Below are 21,084 nucleotides of genomic sequence, written 5' to 3' on the forward strand. Positions count from 1 at the left end.
AGAGATTTTTTTGAGCCAAAGATTTCATCTTTTACATTCACAGCAACCTTTAACTATTCCAGCCCCAATAAATTAATTTTTTTTAATGTTATTCACCTGCCAAAGGCTGTGTCAAATAAAGCTGGTTATATAGAACATCTTATTTTAAAGCTGCTGTTAGGTAATAAATAATTTAATTTTTAATTGCAAATAAACAAGTAAATAAAAAAAAAAATAATAATAATTAAATATCAACATAAATAAATAAAAAACAACCAATATCTAGATAAACAGAGATCATCAGGTTTCATTAGAATAAGCTACAGTTTAGATCACCCTCATACAATTGCAAGTTGTTGACCACAGATACACTTAACAGAGCAGGCATAAGGGAACACTCCTAAAAACTAAGAAAACCTTTTTTGTCACCATGCAGTGTCATGTTTGGTATTTAACAAAACAGTTAGTTATGCTGGTCCTAGCAGACAATGATATTTAAGAGCAGGTAAAGAAAATGTTAGAGAAGTTGGTCAAGCGTGATGTTCCTGAGCAGTTTTATATCTGCAAACTGAAGCTAATAATTATTAGCAGATCGACAGTGCCTACTGAACTTGTTGGCTCCCAGAGCTAGATCCTGTTCTAGGTAGGTAAGATTCATTTTGAAGAGGTAGAGAAGTGGATCAAGAGCAATGTCAGTCAAACATTTGATACATTCAAAGTTTATGAAGCTGATTGAATGTATCAATGACTCAGCTGAAAAAAATATTCAACTGATCAAGGGCTTTGCTGAAAACTACAGGTCAGACAACATGAAACTGAGCCATATGTTGGTCACCGTAAAGATCCTCGAAATGATTTGAAAAAGAAGCACCATTATAAATGTTTAATTTTTTAACTGGAATATACTATTGAGTTACTATAATCTTTTTTTTTAAATGAAGTTTTACAGACATCACTTCTACATGAATAAAAAACGGGATTTTAGCATTTTTAGTCTGTTTGGACCTTATATACACCCGCATAAACAACATTTTACCTTTTATTAAATAAAAAAAATCTAAACCACTTTAACAATTTTGATTTTATACCATAAGCCTATAATTTTAATACATTCATGTTCAGCAAAATATTAAGTTAAGGGAAATATTTTATATTTCCCTTAAATTCATATTTCGAAAGATATTTAAAAAAATTTTAACTAATATTTAGAAAGCAGTAAAGGGAAATATTTTATATTTCTCTTAACTGCTTTAATGAAGTTTTTTACTTGTTGCATGAATTGAATATGTTTATACAAAAGCTTTGGATGTGTTTTAGCATTTTTTGCTATATTGTGTTTAAAGTTTGTTACTGCAGCCTTAATCTTTTTAGCTACATTTAGCATCGGCAGCATTATACTTTATTTTTACATATTTATCATTATATATTTTACATTTGCTTTTCAATTTAATATAAAATTTTAATTACATTGTCATCCAACTTTTTTCCAATTTGTTTGTCATCCAATTTTGTCATCCAACTTTTTTCCAATTTGTTTGTTTTCCAACAGTTTCAACTTGTTTGTTTTCCAACTTTTCCAATTTGTTTGTTTTCCAACTTTTCTAATTTGTTTGTTCTGGCTTTTTATAAGGTATAATTTCTTGACATGCTGTTTTGCAAAGTTAAAAAAATTTGTAAATTTATCTAATTTATTGAGATAATTTATTATTTGGACTAATTTCTAGAATTTATAAAGGAAATGTTTTAATTTAACAGTTGGGTTATAATTTTCTTTAATTAAATAATCCCATTTAAATATATGATGACCTTGGTTTTCTTTGAAAATGGTCTGCATATCAATATGGTAGCATCACAGTGGTATGTAAATTCATCAACATTTTAAAAGAAATTTTATGTAAAAAAAGTGCCAGGATATAGATTATAAATATTTATAATTATAAATAGATTAATAAACAAAAAGAACTAAAAACAAAGGTACAGGTACACAGGTATTTTCAACATATAAAATAACATTGAAGAATAATGTAAATTTTATGTTTTGTAAGCATTTTAAAGACGTGTGTAAAATTTTAAACCTTTGAATTGAATTTATGTTATGCTAAATATATACTTAGATTGCAGTTTTGGGTATTATTCATGCCCTAGTTCTTCAAACTAGAAGTTTATTTTTAACTCTTCTCGACTCCTCATGCTTTATTATTTTTAACAAGATTATAATTTTATAAAAATCAAAAAATAATTATTAATTTCTCACTGCTGCTTTATGATGGCCGCGCTGACAAGCATAGTGTAATGGAGTGGAACCGTGGTAGTTTGTAGCGTTTATAATTGCTCCTTTTTTAATGAGCTCATAAAGAATGTCCACACAACCTAAATTATATTAAAATAATAATCAAACAATTCTTTTTTAAACCACAACAAAATTTATAATAAAAACAGGTTTTTTGAGATAATCAACTAAGTTATACTTTTTTTAAAAAAAGTTTTTCTATAATTATATAAACTTCAAGTAATATTTAAATGTGTAATAGAGCATACAACTATGTACAATTCAATAGACCACACAACTGTACTATTTAAAATAGATCGCATACACATACATTGAGACATGATATTGTTACAACATGTTTCTGTAGCTTAGTTTGATGAACCTTTGCATAATATTGAACTGAATTGAACCGAAAATCCTGAATCACTTTGATTGAATGTTTGGCATAGTGGTTGCTTCTTGGTATCTCTATTATTGATGAACCTTGCTTCCAGAAATTTTTCGATGACTGCAATACTTTTTTGTATGGGTGCAATGTCTCTGCCAACTTGCATACCTTCTCCAAATTAATCCTAGTTGTAGATATAAGAATGAATACAAAAATGGCTAGAATAGTCAATTCAACCATGCATTAATGATGTTAGAAATCACCATGCATTAATGTTGTTAGAAATCAACATGCCCAACTGATGTTTAATATTATTAGGCATTAATGATGTTTGAAATCACTGTTCATTACCGATGTTAGAAATCACCATGTATTACTGATGTTAAAAATCACCATGCATTACTGGTGTATAAAAATATTCTGAAAATCAATCAGTAGAAAATGTTCATTGATAAATTTTTAGAAAAGATCATCAAAGAATTCTTGTGTTTAAACGCTTCTTTAAGTTCCTCATATTTACTTAACAGGTCAGGAACAAATGGATACTCAATGTTTTGCAACTTATTTCTGCCATTAATCTCTTCATCCATCATCATACAGAGAACTCCAGAACATTGGTGGTAACAACCGATAAATTGCTGTTTGTTGACATCCTACTTGGAATATATTCTTGTTCGTTGACATTCTACTTCGAATACATTCTGTGCAGTTGGGCAAATACTCCTTTTTTTCTCAGTGTTATTACTAGTTATATCAGTAATGATCACTTTGATTGAACTCCATAAGTTGTTTTCATCAAGAACTTTATCAAATCCTACAGCAGTAGTCTTAACCTTTCTATTTTTTAAACACAATGCATCTCATTTTACTTCAGTTCTCTAGTATGAAAACTTGGTATTTTATTTTCCTAGATGTGCTTTCCCTTAAAATTTAAAGATCAGTATTTCATGTGTAACTTCACATGCAATCTGCAAACTCAAAAGAACAAGATACATGATCACAATATGTTAGTTTTGATGTTAAGGCTGATTCAGCAGTCTCTTAGACTTTATCTAGTTGATGGAAGAATGTTTTCCTAATATGCAACTTTATCTGTTAAACACCTAATTTGTCTTAGCTTTTTACTAGTACGTGGTAAAGTTTCTGTCGTCAGTGAATAATCACAGACCATGACATAGTTTTAGTAACATCAAAGTTCATTCTAAGCATCATATTTTCCCCACTTTTCAGATTTATCATAAAACTTTGGCACCTTTTCAAACTTTTTTTTTGACTTGATCTGAAATAAATAGAAAATCCAATATATTTTTCAATAGTATTGTAAATTGTTTGGAAATTTTTGTTATGCCCATTTATCTGCTATTCCAATCTACTTCTAGAATTTGGTATCGCACAATAATTTGAAACAGCAGTGGTATTTTGCGTTTTTCTTTTAGTGATAACTCTTCTAAAGATATGTTTCTTTTTTTCCTATTACTGGTTTAATCAAAACATGCTTCATTTGGTCCAGATATTCTAATTTTTTTGGCACAGCAGTATATTTGTTTTTATGTTGACATTGAAAACTACTACTTTCAGCAACTTACTTACTTAAGACAACTTTAAGACTTACTTATATAAACACTTACACAGAAAGTACAAGGTTTTTCTGAAAAAGTGTGAAAATTTAAAGTTCTAGAAAATTTAAAACAGTGTTTTAAAAAGAATTAGAATGTTATAAAAAGATGTAAACAGCTGTTAAAAATTCAAATAAAAATTTTAAAATTATTTAATTAAAAAAAAAAATTATACTTATTAGAAATATACTTCTTAATAGTTTCTACTTTATACAATTTACTGGCCGATCACAACTGCTATATTATAAATTTTATCACTTTGTTTTTTTTTATATGCTGTGTAATTTGCATAGCTGAATAATCTTCAATGAAGAACAAATTTGATACATTGAGAAAATAATTTTATCATAAATTTTGTCACAGTTTTTATTAACCGCATAGCTATGTAATTTTTTATGTAATTTCCATAGCTTATAAAAAAAACCAAAGTTGAGATTTCATAATATTTAAATAATTTTATTTAAACTGTTTTGTGACACAGAATTTTTTTTATTTTGTGAAACTAAGATTTTTATTAGTTCGTGATGCTTATATTTTTATTATTTTGTAATAAAAACATTTGTTTTATTTTGTAACATTAAACATTTGTTTTATTTTTTGACACTAACATTTTTTTCAATTTTGTGACATTAACATTCTTTCTATTTTGTGACACTAACATTCTTTCTATTTTGTGACACTAAGATTCTTTTTTTATTTTGTGACACTAACATTCTTTCTATTTTGTGACACTAACATTCTTTCTATTTTGTGACAGTAACATTCTTTCTATTTTGTGCCACTAATATTCTTTCTATTTTGTGACAGTAACATTCTTTCTATTTTGTGACACTAACATTCTTTCAATTTTGTGAGACTAACATTCTTTTTATTTTGTAACAAAACTTTCTGTTAATCTAATTTTCTTAAATTTTTTTTCTTGATTTGTTTTTTAATAAATTTTTAAGATAAAATATTCAAAACATTATAACAATTTATATTTTCTATATATTATATCTATTTTTTTCTATATATTATATTTTCTATATATTATATTATATTTATAGTGTACTTTATCATATGATAATATTATTTATAACCAGGTTGATTTCGATTTCCACACATAATTTAACTCACCAAATTCAGCTGCTTGATGAAGTGCAGTACAGCCCAAAGCATCTCGAGAAAAAACAGTGACTGCAGCTGGATCTCTGCGCAAACTAAAAAAAGTCTCAAATTAGAGTTTACTTATTTCTTAATTGATTTCATTCTTTTATTAACTTTTTATTTTAGTTTAATTGATAAAATTTTAAAACAATTTAAAATTTATTTCAGTAAATTTAAAATGAAATGAAATCTAAAATAAAAGTTAAAAGAAATTGTAAAAGTTCTTTTTTTGAAACACATTTCAAAAAAAAAAAAATTAAATATTAAAAGTAAATGAAACAAAAATATAATATAATTTATTTTTTTTATTTTTATAATATAAAAATAAAACAAATAAAAAAAAGAATAAATTATAATTAATAACTTATTTAATAAATATAAAAGTTTATTTATTTTAAATTCAAACATTCGTTTTTTAAAACCATCAATTAAACTTATCAGGGATTAACTAGGTCATATTTTGAAAATCCGAAAAAAATTTTCCCAGAAAAAATCCAGAAATTTAAATGCATTTTGTGTAAGGGTCCTCCATAAAGTAGGTGTGCAGTTATGGGGAAATGGAAGGTAATTGATGAATGATTTGTTTTTTATATTATTTGATAATAGAGTTACAAAAAAAAAAAATATTTTTAACTTCCAGAAAACTATTCAGATATTCAAAACGAAATAAATTTTAAGGAAATATCCAGAATTATGGAAATATTTGAAAAAAAGAAATCCCTGAAACTTACTTCAAAGTCATCTTCTCACATGAATCACAAGAGCATAACGGGTGACACATTAATTCTCTAATTTCTTGCATTGTTTTAGTGTTATCATTAATTAAATTCAAAACTGCACTCAGATTTCCTGCTCTTATAAGCTTAAATGAAAAAAAAAAATTATTTCTTTCATATTCATTGATTACAATCAATAGAGAATTAAGAATAGTAATATAAAACATATTACTTCAAAAAAGTTGTCTACAGGAGATATGGGCGCATATTTATCAGCGGAATCCATTCTTTGAAAAAGGCTATCAACCACAATCAGCCTCTTAATAACAGAATGTATTACTTATATTAAATCAAAATAAAAATATAAAAGAATAAAAAAGAATGAAATGAATCTTTTTATTTTTATTTTTAACTTTAAAAATCAATTTTACTATTTTTCAAAATTTTATTATTTTTAAATGTGACATTAAATGAAATTTTACTTGGGCTTGCGTCATGGACACAACATTATCCAGCTGTCCGCTTCTTATGTGTTCAATAGCTGCTTCAACAGATGACAAATAAAACCTTATAATAAAAAATAAATTAAGACATGATTAGGGATATAGGTGGACTGGATTAGAGATATAAATGAAGTAGGACACCAATAAAAATGATGAAAATAAACTTAATTTAAAAAAAAATAACAAAACAAATCAAACATTTTTCTCATTACCTTTAAATTAATAAATCAATTATTTGAACTTATAAGTAAATATTGAACTAAATATTTCTTATGAAAATCTAATTATGCATGATAGCATTCCTAGAATCTTAGATCAAGAATTTATAAAAATGTGCACAATAAAAAATGTGCACATAAAATATCCGAAAAATTAAAAATTAAAAATATTTGAAAAATTAAGAGTGAATAGAATTTTTTCAAAGTAAAATAAGAAACAAAAAGCTTAGATATTTATTTACAAATAGAAAATAAAAATTCTATTTGTAAATAAATATGCAATATATACATATATATATATATATATATATATATATATATATATATATATATATATATATATATATATATATATATATATATATATATATATATGTATATATATATATATATATATGTATATATATATATATATATATATATATATATATATATATATATATACATATATATATATATATATATATATATATATTGCATATTTATTTACAAAAGCATCTGGGCCTGCATGAACTATGAAGGTGTTTGTTGTTAATAGTTGTTTAATGCCTTCTATTGACATTTTTTGAAAAGATATGGGAATTATCTTCCAACAAAATAATGCTCCATGTCATACTGCTAAGATTTGCAAGCAATGGTTTGAAGAAGACAACATTAAAGTCATGTTATAGTCTAGATCTCAATTGCATATAGTATTTGTGGTCTTGGTTAGACCACAATCTTGTCGTCCAACCAATACAACAAGATTTTAGCCATATTTTTTTTTTTTTTTTGATACATAAAAACATTTGTTTTCATTTCATTATTTTAGTTATTATTTTTATTTAGTATTATTATTTTATACAGCAACAGTATATTTAGGTGTCAGAAAAAAAAACTGCTACCCAAGTTGTTAATTGGCTTTCTAACAGGTGGAGTAATATTCCAACAAGGTACATGGTCCACCTGAAGTAATATTCCAACAAGGTTCAAACGGTGCACCTTGTCACACAGGCTGTTCTGTAAAGCAGTATCTGCAGCGCACAACGCCATAGCATTGAATTGGCCGGTTTATTCATCTGACATGAATCATATTGAAAATTTGTGGATGATTGTTAAGCACAGAATTGCAACCAGAAAGGCAAAAATAGGAGTGGCGCTGGTCAATGCACTAACAGACATCTGAGTACATCACCCAGAGATACAGACAAAATGCTAAAGATTTTTGATTTCTAGAATGCCCAAGAGGGTTAAGGCATTTGTATTTTGCATTTGATTCTAATATTAATAATAAAACTGTGAACTTACATTAATTTTTGCTTTGATTCTAATATTTTCAAATATATATGTATATATGTATGTATGTATGTATGTATGTATGTATGTATGTATGTATGTATGTATGTATGTATGTATGTATGTATGTATGTATGTATGTATATATGTATGTTAGGTCTCTAACAAAACAAGTACACTGCTCAAAGAAATTTAAGAAAATTTCTCAATATCCCATAAATGAGCTTCCAGTTAACCAGGTGCCAAGTGTCAGAAATATCCACCAATATTTTCACTTTTTAAAAAACTCAAGGTAATTCTAACATCTAGTTTTTATCTAACTTATTTACTTAGCCCAATAAATATAAATATATATTTGAATAAATTTTCTTTCATTTAAGAGGTTTAATCCACCAACCAGGTTTCAATCCACCAAAGAAATTGCCTGTCCAACAAAAACAAGAAACAGAACTCTAGTTTGCAATGATAGAGCATGCGAGAGATTATTAGATTAATGGGTGTGTAACTTCAGTTTTAACAAATCGGCAACAAAGTATTAACAAATCGGCAAATTAATCGAATTCGCTTTGAAGCAACCAAAAATAAATTGAATGCAACACAAATAAAGGATAAAGTATTATTGCCTGTCACTAATAAACATGTTGCACATATTCTGCGTACAACACCAAACGTAAAGTAGAAGAAACCACACCAAAAACCAATGTTAAAAAAACACCATAAAATTGCTAGATTACAGTTTGCTAAAAACCATATGCATTGGACTCATGAGTGGCAAAACGTAATATTTTCAGATGAAAAAAAGTTCAATTTAGATGGTCCGCACTCTTACAGTTGTTATTGGCATGATCTAAGAGGAATAAATGACCCACAAACACAACTAAGTTATGGAGGAGGAAGTTTAATGGTTTGGGGTGGATTTTCTTATTCAGGAAAATTGACTCTGTGTTGCGGTTTACCTAAAATAAACTCGATAAAGTATACAGAATAATTGGATGATGTTCTCATAACTTATATGGATGAAAACATGGACGATAATGCCATATTTCAGCAAGATAATGCTGCAATTCACATATCTAGGCATTCTATGAAATGGTTTAAAGATCACAACATCCCGGTTCTCGAATGGCCAGCTTGTAGCCCGGACTTAAATCCAATCGAGAACGTGTGGGGAATGCTATCAAGAAAAGTTTATGATGCTAAAGCACCCGGACACCAATTTAAAACTTTTACTGAGTTAAAGTGTAAAATCCTTGAAGCATGGTCCGAGTTGGATCAAACTACACTTCAACGACTAGTGGAGTCAATGAAAGGCAGAATTTTTGAGGTGATCCAGTGTAATGGAGAACATACGCATTACTAATTTCCATCTTTTAATGTCAAAAATATGACTGTGTCTATAGATATATTCCAATTAAAAAATGTACTTTTGTATATCAAACATACTCTCATGTTAATAAAGACACATAGAAAAAAAATTTTTGTGATTTTTATTAGCCCACAACACAACAATTATTTTGATAATAACTTGCATGCATATCAGTTGACAATTCATAGAAAAAAATTAAGACAAAGAGAAAAAAATTGATGCGTCTAAACGAATATGCCTCAGTGTGTATATATATATATATACATATATATATATATATATATATATATATATATATATATATATATATATATATATATATATATATATATATGTATATATATATATATATATATATATATATATATATATATATATATATATATATATATATATATATATATATATATATATATTATATGTATATATATATATATATATGTATTTATATATATACAACCCTCAGAATTAGGAAAAATATATATATATATATATATATATATATATATATATATATATATATATATATATATATATATATATATATATATATATATATATATATATATATATATATATAAACAGTAATATACAATTTAAAAAAAATTAAACATACTGAAATTCATCATTTTTGGATTGTGAAAAATGAAAATTTTTCATGTAACTTAAGTTAGCTAACCTAGGAGAGAGCAGATAATAAAAGTAAATATATATTGGAAAAAAATTAAAACATTTATTCGAAAAAAAAAATTGAATAAGAAACAAATTATTAAATATAACATTAGGTAAAAAAACTTTAAAAACATATTTAAAAAGTACCAATTGGGAACATCAGATTTGATAATAACAAACACTAAAGCAGGAAGGAGATCATCGGCTGTAATAAGATCTGATTTGTCTAAAACAAAAATAGGCAAAATATAATAAAATTACATATAAATTAAAGAGAATTTGAAAAAATATATAGAAAATTTTTAAAGAAGCCTTGTAATAAAACTTTCAAGTTATACACCAGTTTTGTATGTAAGTGTGTGTATAAATAAGAAAAAAAAATTACCAATTACTGAATTAGATGAACCAGACAATGTTGTAATCATAATTTTTAAAGTGCATAACTTCTCTAAGGGTGTCGTGAGCTATTTAATTTATGAAAAGATTTAATTAGATTTACATAGTATTGGCAAAATTATAATATATGAAACTTTGCAGTTACAGATACTTGATTAAAAAATAATTAGTAAAGTATATATAAATATATATATAAATAAATATACATCTATTATATATATATATATATATATATATATATATATATATATATATATATATATATATATATATATATATATTAGGGCTTGCAAAGTTAATGCGTTAAAGCGTTAATAATTTAACACAAGTTAAAAAAATTAATGCAGATCAAATTTTCTAATTCATAAATTTTTTTGGCGATTATATTAGATTAAATCATAAATTTTTTGGCGACGCTAATTTTGATAAGCATCAATAAATAATTTTTGAGCAATAATGAAATTTCTATACCACTTTCCAATTACTAATCAATGTTTACTTTTGTTTTATTTGTCTCAAATTTGTCTCCCTAACCTTATACCTTTTGTTTTCGAAATTGTTTTGATCGCGTTGTTATTTTGTCAACTAATTTATTAAATTTCCAAAATTTTAATATCTTATCCTAACGAAATTTATTTATTAATAATTTAAATTATGGGTTCAAATGGCAATCAATCTATTCTCAATGAAGCCTTTATTTTTAAAGACAAGTCAAAAAAATTAGTAATCTGTAAATATTGTTCCAAGGAATTTGCATATCACCGAAGTCTAACAATGCTTCAGTATCATTTGAACAGTAAACACGTGTTCTTCACAAATACTAGTAAAAATCAAAGCAAGATCGGGTGTTCGTCAAAACAACTTACAAAATGACATAATGGCATTAATAAACAAACTTGTGCTGATAAATCAAAGGAAATTACGGAAGCCATTGTTTGCTGGGTTGCCAGTAGCTGTTGACCACTCAACATTGTTACAGATCCAGGTTTGACAGATATCACTCGAACAGCAACGTCTGACTACAGCTACAATCTTCCCTGTCAAAACACAACTAAAAAAAAATGCAAACACTCTATGAAAATGAGAAGAAAAAGAAAATCGACCTCGTAAGCATGGCTACTAGTATAGCAATTACCTGTGATTATTGGTCTTCAATGGGTAATGTCAGTTACATTGGTTTAACATGCCATTTAATAGATAACAACTAGATGTTGAACTCATTTGCCTTAGGTGTTCATCAAATATTGAACCGACACACCAGTGACAATATTTCAATCTACACCAGAAATATTGCCGATGAATGAAGATTATTTAAAAAAATATTTTCTATTGGTACTGAAAACGGTGGAAACATTGTAAAGGCTGTATCAAGTTTTCCCTTCAAACATCTTCCATGTTTTGCACATACCATTCAGCTAATTATAAAATCTATCATTGAGGAGACTGCATTTGACAAAACACTAGATAAATATCACAGAATTGTTGGACATTTTAAACATAGTCCAGTAAATAATATGGAACTACATGAAAATCAGATTGACCTCAACCTGCCACCAGAAAGTCTAATTCAGTATGTTGTTACAAAGTGGAATAGCATGTATGATGTGCTGAGACATATGTTGAAGCATAGAAAAGCCATCACACTTGATGAGCAAAACCATCGCTTACAGTCTTTGACAGAAAGAGAGTGGGAAAAAATGGAAAAAATTGCTGATGTTTTGCAACCATGCAAAGTGGCTTCAGAACTGTTATGTGGTAACAAATACGTATCTAGTTCGGTGGTTTTACCAATTATATGCCACTTATCACGTGAAACGGTTATTCAAGATGACGATCTTTGTTACATCGCGCTATTTAAAGAAAAATTTGTAAATGAAATGGAGCGCAGATTTAATGATTTTTCGAATGATAGTTGGTTGCAAATCTTGCAGTATTAGATTCAACTTTTCCATGATGTTTTATCATTTGCATGTAAATAGATCAAATGATTTAAAAAACTTTTCCTGTTTGTTTCTTTTATCAATTTAAATTATAGTGTTCAATTAATCGTGCAATTAATTATGATCAAAAAATTTAATCATGCAATTAATTGCAACTAAAAATTTCGATCACATGCAAGCCCTAATATATGTGTGTGTGTGTGTGTGTGTGTGTGTGTGTGTGTGTGTGTGTGTGTGTGTGTGTGTGTGTGTGTGTGTGTGTGTGTGTGTCAGTCAGCTAGTTCGTAATGATTTATTTAGAAGATAGTTAAAACGTTTGCCATTTTTATTTTAACTATTTTATTTGTAATTTACATAAAACGTTTGTTTTGCAGTTGCAGTTTTTTGAATTATTTGTTCTGAATTTGAATAAAAAGTCTGCTTTTTATTTTTTTTATTAGTTTATTAAGAATATTAATAAAACGCTCTTTGATCCATTTTTAATCTAACTATTTTATTAGAATTAAAATAAAACAATTGTTAATAAATAAAACAAATTTACTTTCTTATTTTAGTTATTTTATTTCGAATTTGAACAAAACGTTTTTGTTGTTTTTAGTTTAAAATAGCAAACAAAATTAGGTTTTAAAAATTCTGAGGTCAGCTTTAAACACTGTGAGGTCAGTAGTTAAGTCAGCATTGCTGAATGCCACTCCAAATTCCTGAGGGCTGATTTATATATATAATATATGCATAATATATGTGTATATATATATATATACAAAACAAATTTTATATATAAACATATACAAAATTTGTTCCATATATTTATATATACACATATATATATATACATTACATGTATTATATATATAAAAACAGTATGCAAAAAAAAAATTATACACATAAAAAAACGTAATTTTAAAGTTTGCATCAAAAAAATGAGTTGCCCATTAAAATATATAAAATTTTGCATATTCTATAATAAATATGCATATACATATACTATATGTATTATATACATATATATATATATATATATATATATATATATATATATATATATATATATATATATATATATATATATATACATAGATATAAAACAAATTTTGCATATATATATGTATATATATAATACATAATTATATGTGATATATATATGAAACTATATATATAGTTTCTATATATATATATATATATATATATATATATATATATTTGGTGTATATATATATTTGGTGTATAAATATGTGAACATTTATTCTTAGCTTAGTAAAAAATATGCCACAACATTTTAAAAGAAAAAACAATTGAGGTAAAACTTCTGCAGATGTCATAATGCATGCTGTCAAAAATGTAAAGATTAATAACATATCTATTAGATCAGAAGCAAAAGACAATGGGATTAACTACAAAACATTACCACATTATTGTAACAAAATTGTTCTTGCTAAGCTATCACATCTGGTTCAGATCGGTTCAAGACTTTTGGCAATTAGCTAGAGTTCAATTGTCAGGTCAGGTTATCCTGCTACTGGTAACATGTAACCTAGCACAATCTGCTTCATGTCCTGCTGCCTTGTAGGATACACCTTTTTAGGCAAAGGCTAGGAGATGCTTAAAACCAGTTTAAAACACCCCTGCCTTGGGGCTCTTGGTTGAGTAAAGGCTAGAGACCATCTCTAGCCTTTACTCTAGTCTTGATAAAAATACTCATTTTGGGCAGATGTTAAATGCATCCAGCTACTGTCTTGTAGAAGGCCTCCTAGGCAAAGACTTAAAGGACAAACAGATTCTATCTGTTGACCAGCCTCACACCCCTTCTTCATCTATTAGGCTGGCGCAATATTCTCAACATTCTAAACTGGAAATAATGTACTTTTAATACATTGTTTCCAGTTTAGAATGTTGAGTGCTGGATCTTCTTGACTCAATGCATGGGTTTTGCTTGTGTCTCTGTTTTTATGACTAGGCAACTCATTCTATTATCTCCTAATGATCTAAAACTCAGTTTTATGGTTCTGAGGCTGGCTGGTAGTCAGGTTTCCTGAACTCTGTGGTAGCTCTCAGAGAGGCTGATTCCATCAACAGCTGAAAAATATCAATGTATTAACAGTGCCATGTTGCGCATGGATGGTGTCCCTGTTTGTACTTTTGGTGTGCATTGTCGAGGCCACATTTAGAGCCCTTTGTTATGGCTTAGGGTTTATTAGTAATAATGAGGCAATTGCTTGGGCTTTTAGACAGTGTTCTGAGTACTATCTATGCTTTGAGTCAAATTCTTCAACAAATTTAAAAATGAATAAAGTACCAAAAACTATAAAACACAAAAAACCAACTTCATCACCAAGTTCTCTAAACCTATCATTCACTAATATTCGTGGTCTTGGAAGTAATTTTTCTTCTGTTGAGTCTTATTTCTTGCAAAGTTCACCTGACCTACTTGCTCCTTGTGAAACTAATTTGAGTTCAGCTGTCTCATCTTGTGATCTTAGTGTTGATGGCTATCTTCCTTTAATTCGTAAAGACTCCAATAGCCACATGCTTGCACTCTTCTCCATGGTTTTCCTCACATTGTGCTGCTGCGATTGCCAATCGAACCCGTTACCTCAATATCTATCAGCAAAACAATTCTCCAGAAAACAGACGTCTGTTTATACCTTCTAGAAACCATTGTAAAAAGGTTTTGTCTAATGCAAAAGCCCGTTATTCGCAGGTCATGAAATCTTGTATTTCATCACAAAACTTAGGCTCTCATGATTTCTGGAGAATCTTTAATAGTATTATAATAAGGGCAAATCTGTAACTCCACATCTCTTGTATGGTTCAGACTTTGTCACCTCACCTAAAGACAAAGCTGAATTGTTTCCTAAAAACTTTTCATCAATATCATCTCTTGATTCCACTAGTTGCGTTCTACCTGATATTGCCAACAAACAGGTTGATCCATTGCTTGACATTCATATCACTTCAGCATCTGTATCTAAAGTGATTTCCTGTCTAGACTCTTCTACAGCTTGTAGCCCGGACAACATACCTGTTATTCTCTTGCAGAAGAGTTCTCTGGAGTTGTTGTCTATACTCTTAAAACTATTTAACAAGTGCTTATCAGAGTCTTGTTTTTCAGCCTTCTGGAAAGCGGCATCTGTTATCCCTATCTTCAAAAATTCTGGAGAGCGATCCGATTCATCTAACTACTATCCCATAAGTCTTCTTCCTATCTTAAGCAAGGTTTTTGAATCTTTAATTAACAAACACTTAATCTTTTATCTTGAATCTAATAATTTACTTTCTGATCATCAATATGGATTTTGATCTTCTTGTTCTACAGCTGATTTGCTAACAGTAATAACCGATAGGTTTTATCGTGCATTAGATAAAGGTGGAAAGATTAAGGCTATCGCTTTTGACATTTCAAAAGCTTTTGATAACATTTGGCATGCTGGTCTTCTTCATAAGCTTTCTTTTTACGATGTATCTGGTAACATCTTTAAGATCATTGAATCCTTCCTTTCCAAACATAGTATAAAAGTTGTCCTCAATTGAAAGCACTCTTTTTATTCTGTAACTTCAGGGGTTCCTCAAGGTTCTATACTTGGCCCTATACTCTTTTTAATTTACATTAACAATCTTCCAGATATTCTCACATCTAAGGTGGCATTGTTTGCTGATGATACTACCATTTATTCTTGTCGTGATAAGAACCCAATACTCTCTGATTGCTTGGAGCGGGCATTTGAGCTTGAAAAGGATCTCACTTCTGCTACAGCATGGGGCTCACTTTGCTGGCTTTCACTGGCTGGTGAACTTCAATACAGATAAAACTCAATTTTTTTCAGCCAGTCATTATCGCAATAAGTTAGATCTTCCTACATTTATGAACGGTAATCTACTCAATGAGTCATCCACTCTTCATCTTTTAGCATTAACTTTTATTTCCGATCTTTCTTGGAAATCATATATCATATTTGTTGCAAAATTAGCATCTGCTAAGGTTGCATCTCTTTATCGAACTTGACACTTTCTTACTTTGGATTCTATTCTCTATCTCTATAAATCTCAAGTCTGTCCTTGTATGGAATACTGTTGCCATATCTGGGGCGGATTTTCTAATAAGGCCCTTTCTTTTTTAGAAAAGGTGCAAAAGCGCATTGTAAACATAGCTGAACCTGCTCTTGCAGCCAACTTCCAACCATTATCACATCTTCGTAATGTTGCTTCTCTTTCTCTTTTCTACAAATACTATAATGGAGTATTATAGTATTATAATACTATAATACTGCAAGCAGCAGAAAATTATTTTAATTTAATTCCTACAGAAGTAAAAAAGCTTTCCAGCTAGCAATCAAAAATAATATAAAAGTTACTCACTTTTAGATTGAAGAAGAGCTGGTGAAGATTGGTTTACTGCATTTATGAAGCACCATTTAAGTATTTCCATAAGGCAACCTAAAGCTACTAATTTAAGTCGAGCAACCAATTTCAATAAGCAGAATGCTGCATTATTTTTCAATAATTTGCAACAATGCCTGCATAACTACTCCCATCTTGGCAATAATTCTTAATAAAAATTATTGCCAAGATTGAGTAAAACAAGTAGGAGCCATCACATCTGCTGAATGAGGAACACTTGTAACTTCAGCATGCACAATAAATGCTATTGGAAAATAGCCTGTCATCATTTTTTATTTTTCCTCATAAAAACTTTAAAGATCATTTCTTAATAGGAGCACTAACAGGAAGTGTTAGAGATGCCAATCCAAGTTGTTGGATGAAAGAAGAAAACTTTATAAAATATACAATATATGATGTTCCAAAAATCGTAAACATTGCATTTCCACAGGCTGTATCTCCCAAGAACATTTTGAGTGGTTTTGCTGCAACGGGTATTTATCCAATAAATTCTAATATTTTTACTGATGTTGATTATTGTCCTAATTATGTAACTGATCACCAAATCTATCTTCTTCACATGCTGATTCAAATAAAGAAATCTGCCAAACATATTTAGTTCAACTAGAACCACCAAATAAAATGTTTAAATAATCTATTAAGATACCGGCTAATCAGCTAGACAGAAGTATATATGCTTCAATCTTACCATCTGAAAGTATTAGGTCTCTGTCTAAAGCAGGTTGAAGGTTAACATCAAAAAGAGATAGGAAAAAGCATTCAACAATGATTCTAACTAACTCACCGGTCAAAGCATGGCTTCAAAGCACGGCTTACTAGTGATAAAAAAAAGCATACTAATAAGACTAAAAATCCTAAAACACATGTGAATGGAAGTAAAAAAAACGTTGAAATCAAATTTTGCTAACAAAAGTACTTTGACAGTCTTCTGAAGATCAAGAATATTTATGCATCTACTGCTTTCAATCATTTGCTAAAAGCAGATCAAGAGAACAGTGGATTCAATATCAGCAAAAAATGGACTCATGAAAAATGCACACCAGGCTTACTACAGTTTTTTTTGTAAAATCCGTTCTTCTTACAACATTAATTTAAACATCAATTTTAAAAACACTTATTACAGTGTAAGTTGTGTTGTAGTTTTAAAAGAAAACTAATGTTTTTAGTATATTACATTTTCTTTATTTATATTAAGATTATTCCTAGATTAAGATTATTCAATGTCAGTAAGATTAGTACCACACTCAATTTGTTTCTTTATGCAGCGACCTTGTTCATCAAGGTTTGTGTTTTGGAGTTAGAGAGTTGAGAGGTTGTAACCATAATAAGTAGCCTCCTCGACTATAGTGGCTTCGATTTTGGGGAAGTGAATTAATTTAAAAAAAAAAAATTTGTTTTCAGTATATTCTGAAAAACTTAAGTCAAAAACTTTCTGAAAAACATCAAAATTAAGTTGTACTCAAATTGGCATCAAGTGGTTATAATCCAAACATACCAAGAAATATGAACTTTATAATTGATTTAAGTTATATATCTAATAATGAGAAAATTTTTAGTTTTATTTCCTACTTTTTGTTTCCTTTTATAATAACAGCTAATTTAACCTCTAGACAGATGTCAACATAGGTGGATGTCAACATAGACATTTGTTGTTCTACAGTATAAAGTTGAACACCAAAAAGATGTCTAAAATACTAGCATTAAAATAAAACATTTTAATGATATTCATTTTTTTAAATAGCTTTATTCAAATATATATAAAAATAAATCGTTATATTTTTACTTCACCTTACCTAGGCTATATATTAAAAGTATAGCAACCATTTGCAATACATTTTATTTACTTTTCAGAACAAGAATAAACATTAAACAATGAACATGTTTGAAAAAAACTTTTTACATAAATATCAACTATGACAGCTGTTGCAATCTAATGTGATTTACTGTTGGGTAAATTAGTCTATAGACATGCTAAGAGCAAGCAACATGGATATTTATTCAAGCTAGAAAGAAAATGGAAATTAAAGATCAAGACTTTAAATTCTATCACACCTTTAAGAACAACTCCATTTCTAAGCCATTTGTTGAAGTTTATCTTAACAGATTGTAACAAAATCCCAGATTCTTAAGTTCGAAAACATCCTTATTACATCAGAATAATAAAATTTCATGAAATCAAATTTGGGCTATGATAGCAGTGCATCACATAAAAATTAGAATCATAAAATATATAATTAGAACCATAATGTCAATAACAGTAATATAATCATGATGAATAAACTAAATAAGTAATATGAGAGCTGATCTTTTACAAATCAGTTGTCATATATGATGTTTTGATAGCTTTTTAATTGACATTAACTTTTAAAATAAACAAATCAGTTAATTAAAAACAGCTTCAAAATAAAACATACCCTAATTAGGTCCGACAATTTATTCTTTACTTTAGGAATGTTTTTACTAAAATCAGTCAGCAAATTATAAACAAATGCAACAAATAAATTACAAGTGTTACAAATAAAAAAGTGAAAGTAATATTAACTGAAATACCATAAAATGGGTTTAATGCCAAGATCTTTGACTTGTAATTCAGATAGATTTCTAGTTATTTTATTGAATGCTGCATCCTTTACAAAAATATGATACAGAATTTTAGATATAAAAAGCCAGAAAAAAATAAAAAAAACATAAAACACAATAAAGGTATTAAAACAGATAAAAAGAGAAGAAAAAAAACATTAAAAAAAATTGAAACATACTTCATCTGCCATAATTACACTAATTCCTTTGAAAATTCGCTTATACAATCCATCCATAACATAAGTCTATAAAGGTTTCTTAATTACAATTAATGTTTAACTTGTAATTAAATTACAAAAACAATTTCATCAAATTGAAACAAACCTCAACTGCTAGTTTGACATTTTCCATAAATGCTCGATTACTTGAAGCTGGTTTACGCTAAAAAAATATATTGCACAAATAACTAATAATGTAATAAATAAAGTTGTACACTAGCAATAAAAATATAAAATAAATTTTTTTTAAAAGAGAAAAAATTCCCTGGTAAGATGGACCTCAACATTTTTTTAATAAGTTAATAAAGTTTCAACTGAAGGTTCTGCATTCATTTAGTTATCTTTTTTTTTTTAATTTAAAAAAGCCTGATGTCATAAAAATTTAATTGCAATAAATTCGACACTTTGCATTCAAATAGCTATTCATAATTCAACTAAAGTTAACCATAAAAATATATTGAAATAAAATATTGTTAAAAATATGTTCTTTCAACTAAGCTTGTTTAACAATAGCTAACTATATAATAATATAGTTAAGTATAATAGTTATACATAAAATATATATTTTATATTTTTATTGATTCGTATATTAATGACCTTTGTATGTATATACTGCTTGACAATTTAAAAATTATAAGTATAATTACATACGATGAATTGATATAGCCTACCTAACAGAATATCTAATATATGGTGGCAGGGAACTAATTTTTTCCCCATGTTTTTAAAGCACTTTTGCTTCAATACCTTTTTATAGTTTATCTTTATATTTTGCTAACTATTGCCTTGACATTGTTTCCTTCATAATTTTCTTTCTCTTCCCTTTTAACAATATTTTGTTTTATGGACTTTTGAATTATTTTATACAGAGCTATGTGATTTGAGACAACATTGACCTCTGGAATATTTCAAATAAAACAGAAGCAGCAAAATCTAATATTTATTCTTCATTAAAAAAATTTTTTTAATAATAACAAAAAGAATACAGACCAGATAGGATTTCTTTAGACAAATCTGCATTGCTCGTGTAAAAACAGTATTTGCAGCATCCTGTTTTAAAAATTTAAAAATATTAGAAATTTTAAGATAAAAATAAGAAATATAATCTAAAATAAAAAAAATTTATACAAAAACATGTATGCGTATAGACATTTTATATTATATAAGAATAAAAATATAGATACATTAACTTATAGAGTACATAAATATACATTAATATGTTCATATATTAAGATGCTTGAAATACATTGTTTAGTCTTTTTTTTTAGCAGTGTTAATTTCTGTCAATTTCTATTTATTTTTCTTAACCATAACTACCTGCCCCATGCACTACAGCCATATAGAGTGAGCTTTTTTAGGCAAAGGCTAGAAGAAACAAACTCCAAAAAATCCTCTGCCTTGGGGCTC

General features: G+C 27.6%; 1 protein-coding gene across 1 annotated transcript in view; it reads right to left on the minus strand.

The window, feature by feature from the left end:
- Nucleotides 1-21,084, minus strand: part of LOC101238204 (ankyrin repeat domain-containing protein 27) — a 51,983-nt gene that overhangs the window by 16,039 nt on the left and 14,860 nt on the right. The window contains exons 7-19 of the mRNA XM_065791474.1: nucleotides 20,668-20,727; nucleotides 19,784-19,840; nucleotides 19,639-19,704; nucleotides 19,430-19,506; nucleotides 19,294-19,339; nucleotides 10,534-10,612; nucleotides 10,296-10,374; nucleotides 10,093-10,155; nucleotides 6,597-6,681; nucleotides 6,347-6,433; nucleotides 6,130-6,260; nucleotides 5,369-5,451; nucleotides 2,234-2,349 (exon numbers count right to left, since the gene is read on the minus strand). Coding sequence (XP_065647546.1) covers nucleotides 2,234-2,349; nucleotides 5,369-5,451; nucleotides 6,130-6,260; nucleotides 6,347-6,433; nucleotides 6,597-6,681; nucleotides 10,093-10,155; nucleotides 10,296-10,374; nucleotides 10,534-10,612; nucleotides 19,294-19,339; nucleotides 19,430-19,506; nucleotides 19,639-19,704; nucleotides 19,784-19,840; nucleotides 20,668-20,727 — 1,029 coding nt within the window. The remainder of the gene's footprint in view (nucleotides 1-2,233; nucleotides 2,350-5,368; nucleotides 5,452-6,129; nucleotides 6,261-6,346; nucleotides 6,434-6,596; nucleotides 6,682-10,092; nucleotides 10,156-10,295; nucleotides 10,375-10,533; nucleotides 10,613-19,293; nucleotides 19,340-19,429; nucleotides 19,507-19,638; nucleotides 19,705-19,783; nucleotides 19,841-20,667; nucleotides 20,728-21,084) is intronic.

Source organism: Hydra vulgaris, chromosome 02 (genome assembly GCF_038396675.1).
Source record: "Hydra vulgaris chromosome 02, alternate assembly HydraT2T_AEP".
In the NCBI taxonomy this organism is placed as follows: Eukaryota; Metazoa; Cnidaria; class Hydrozoa; order Anthoathecata; family Hydridae; genus Hydra; species Hydra vulgaris.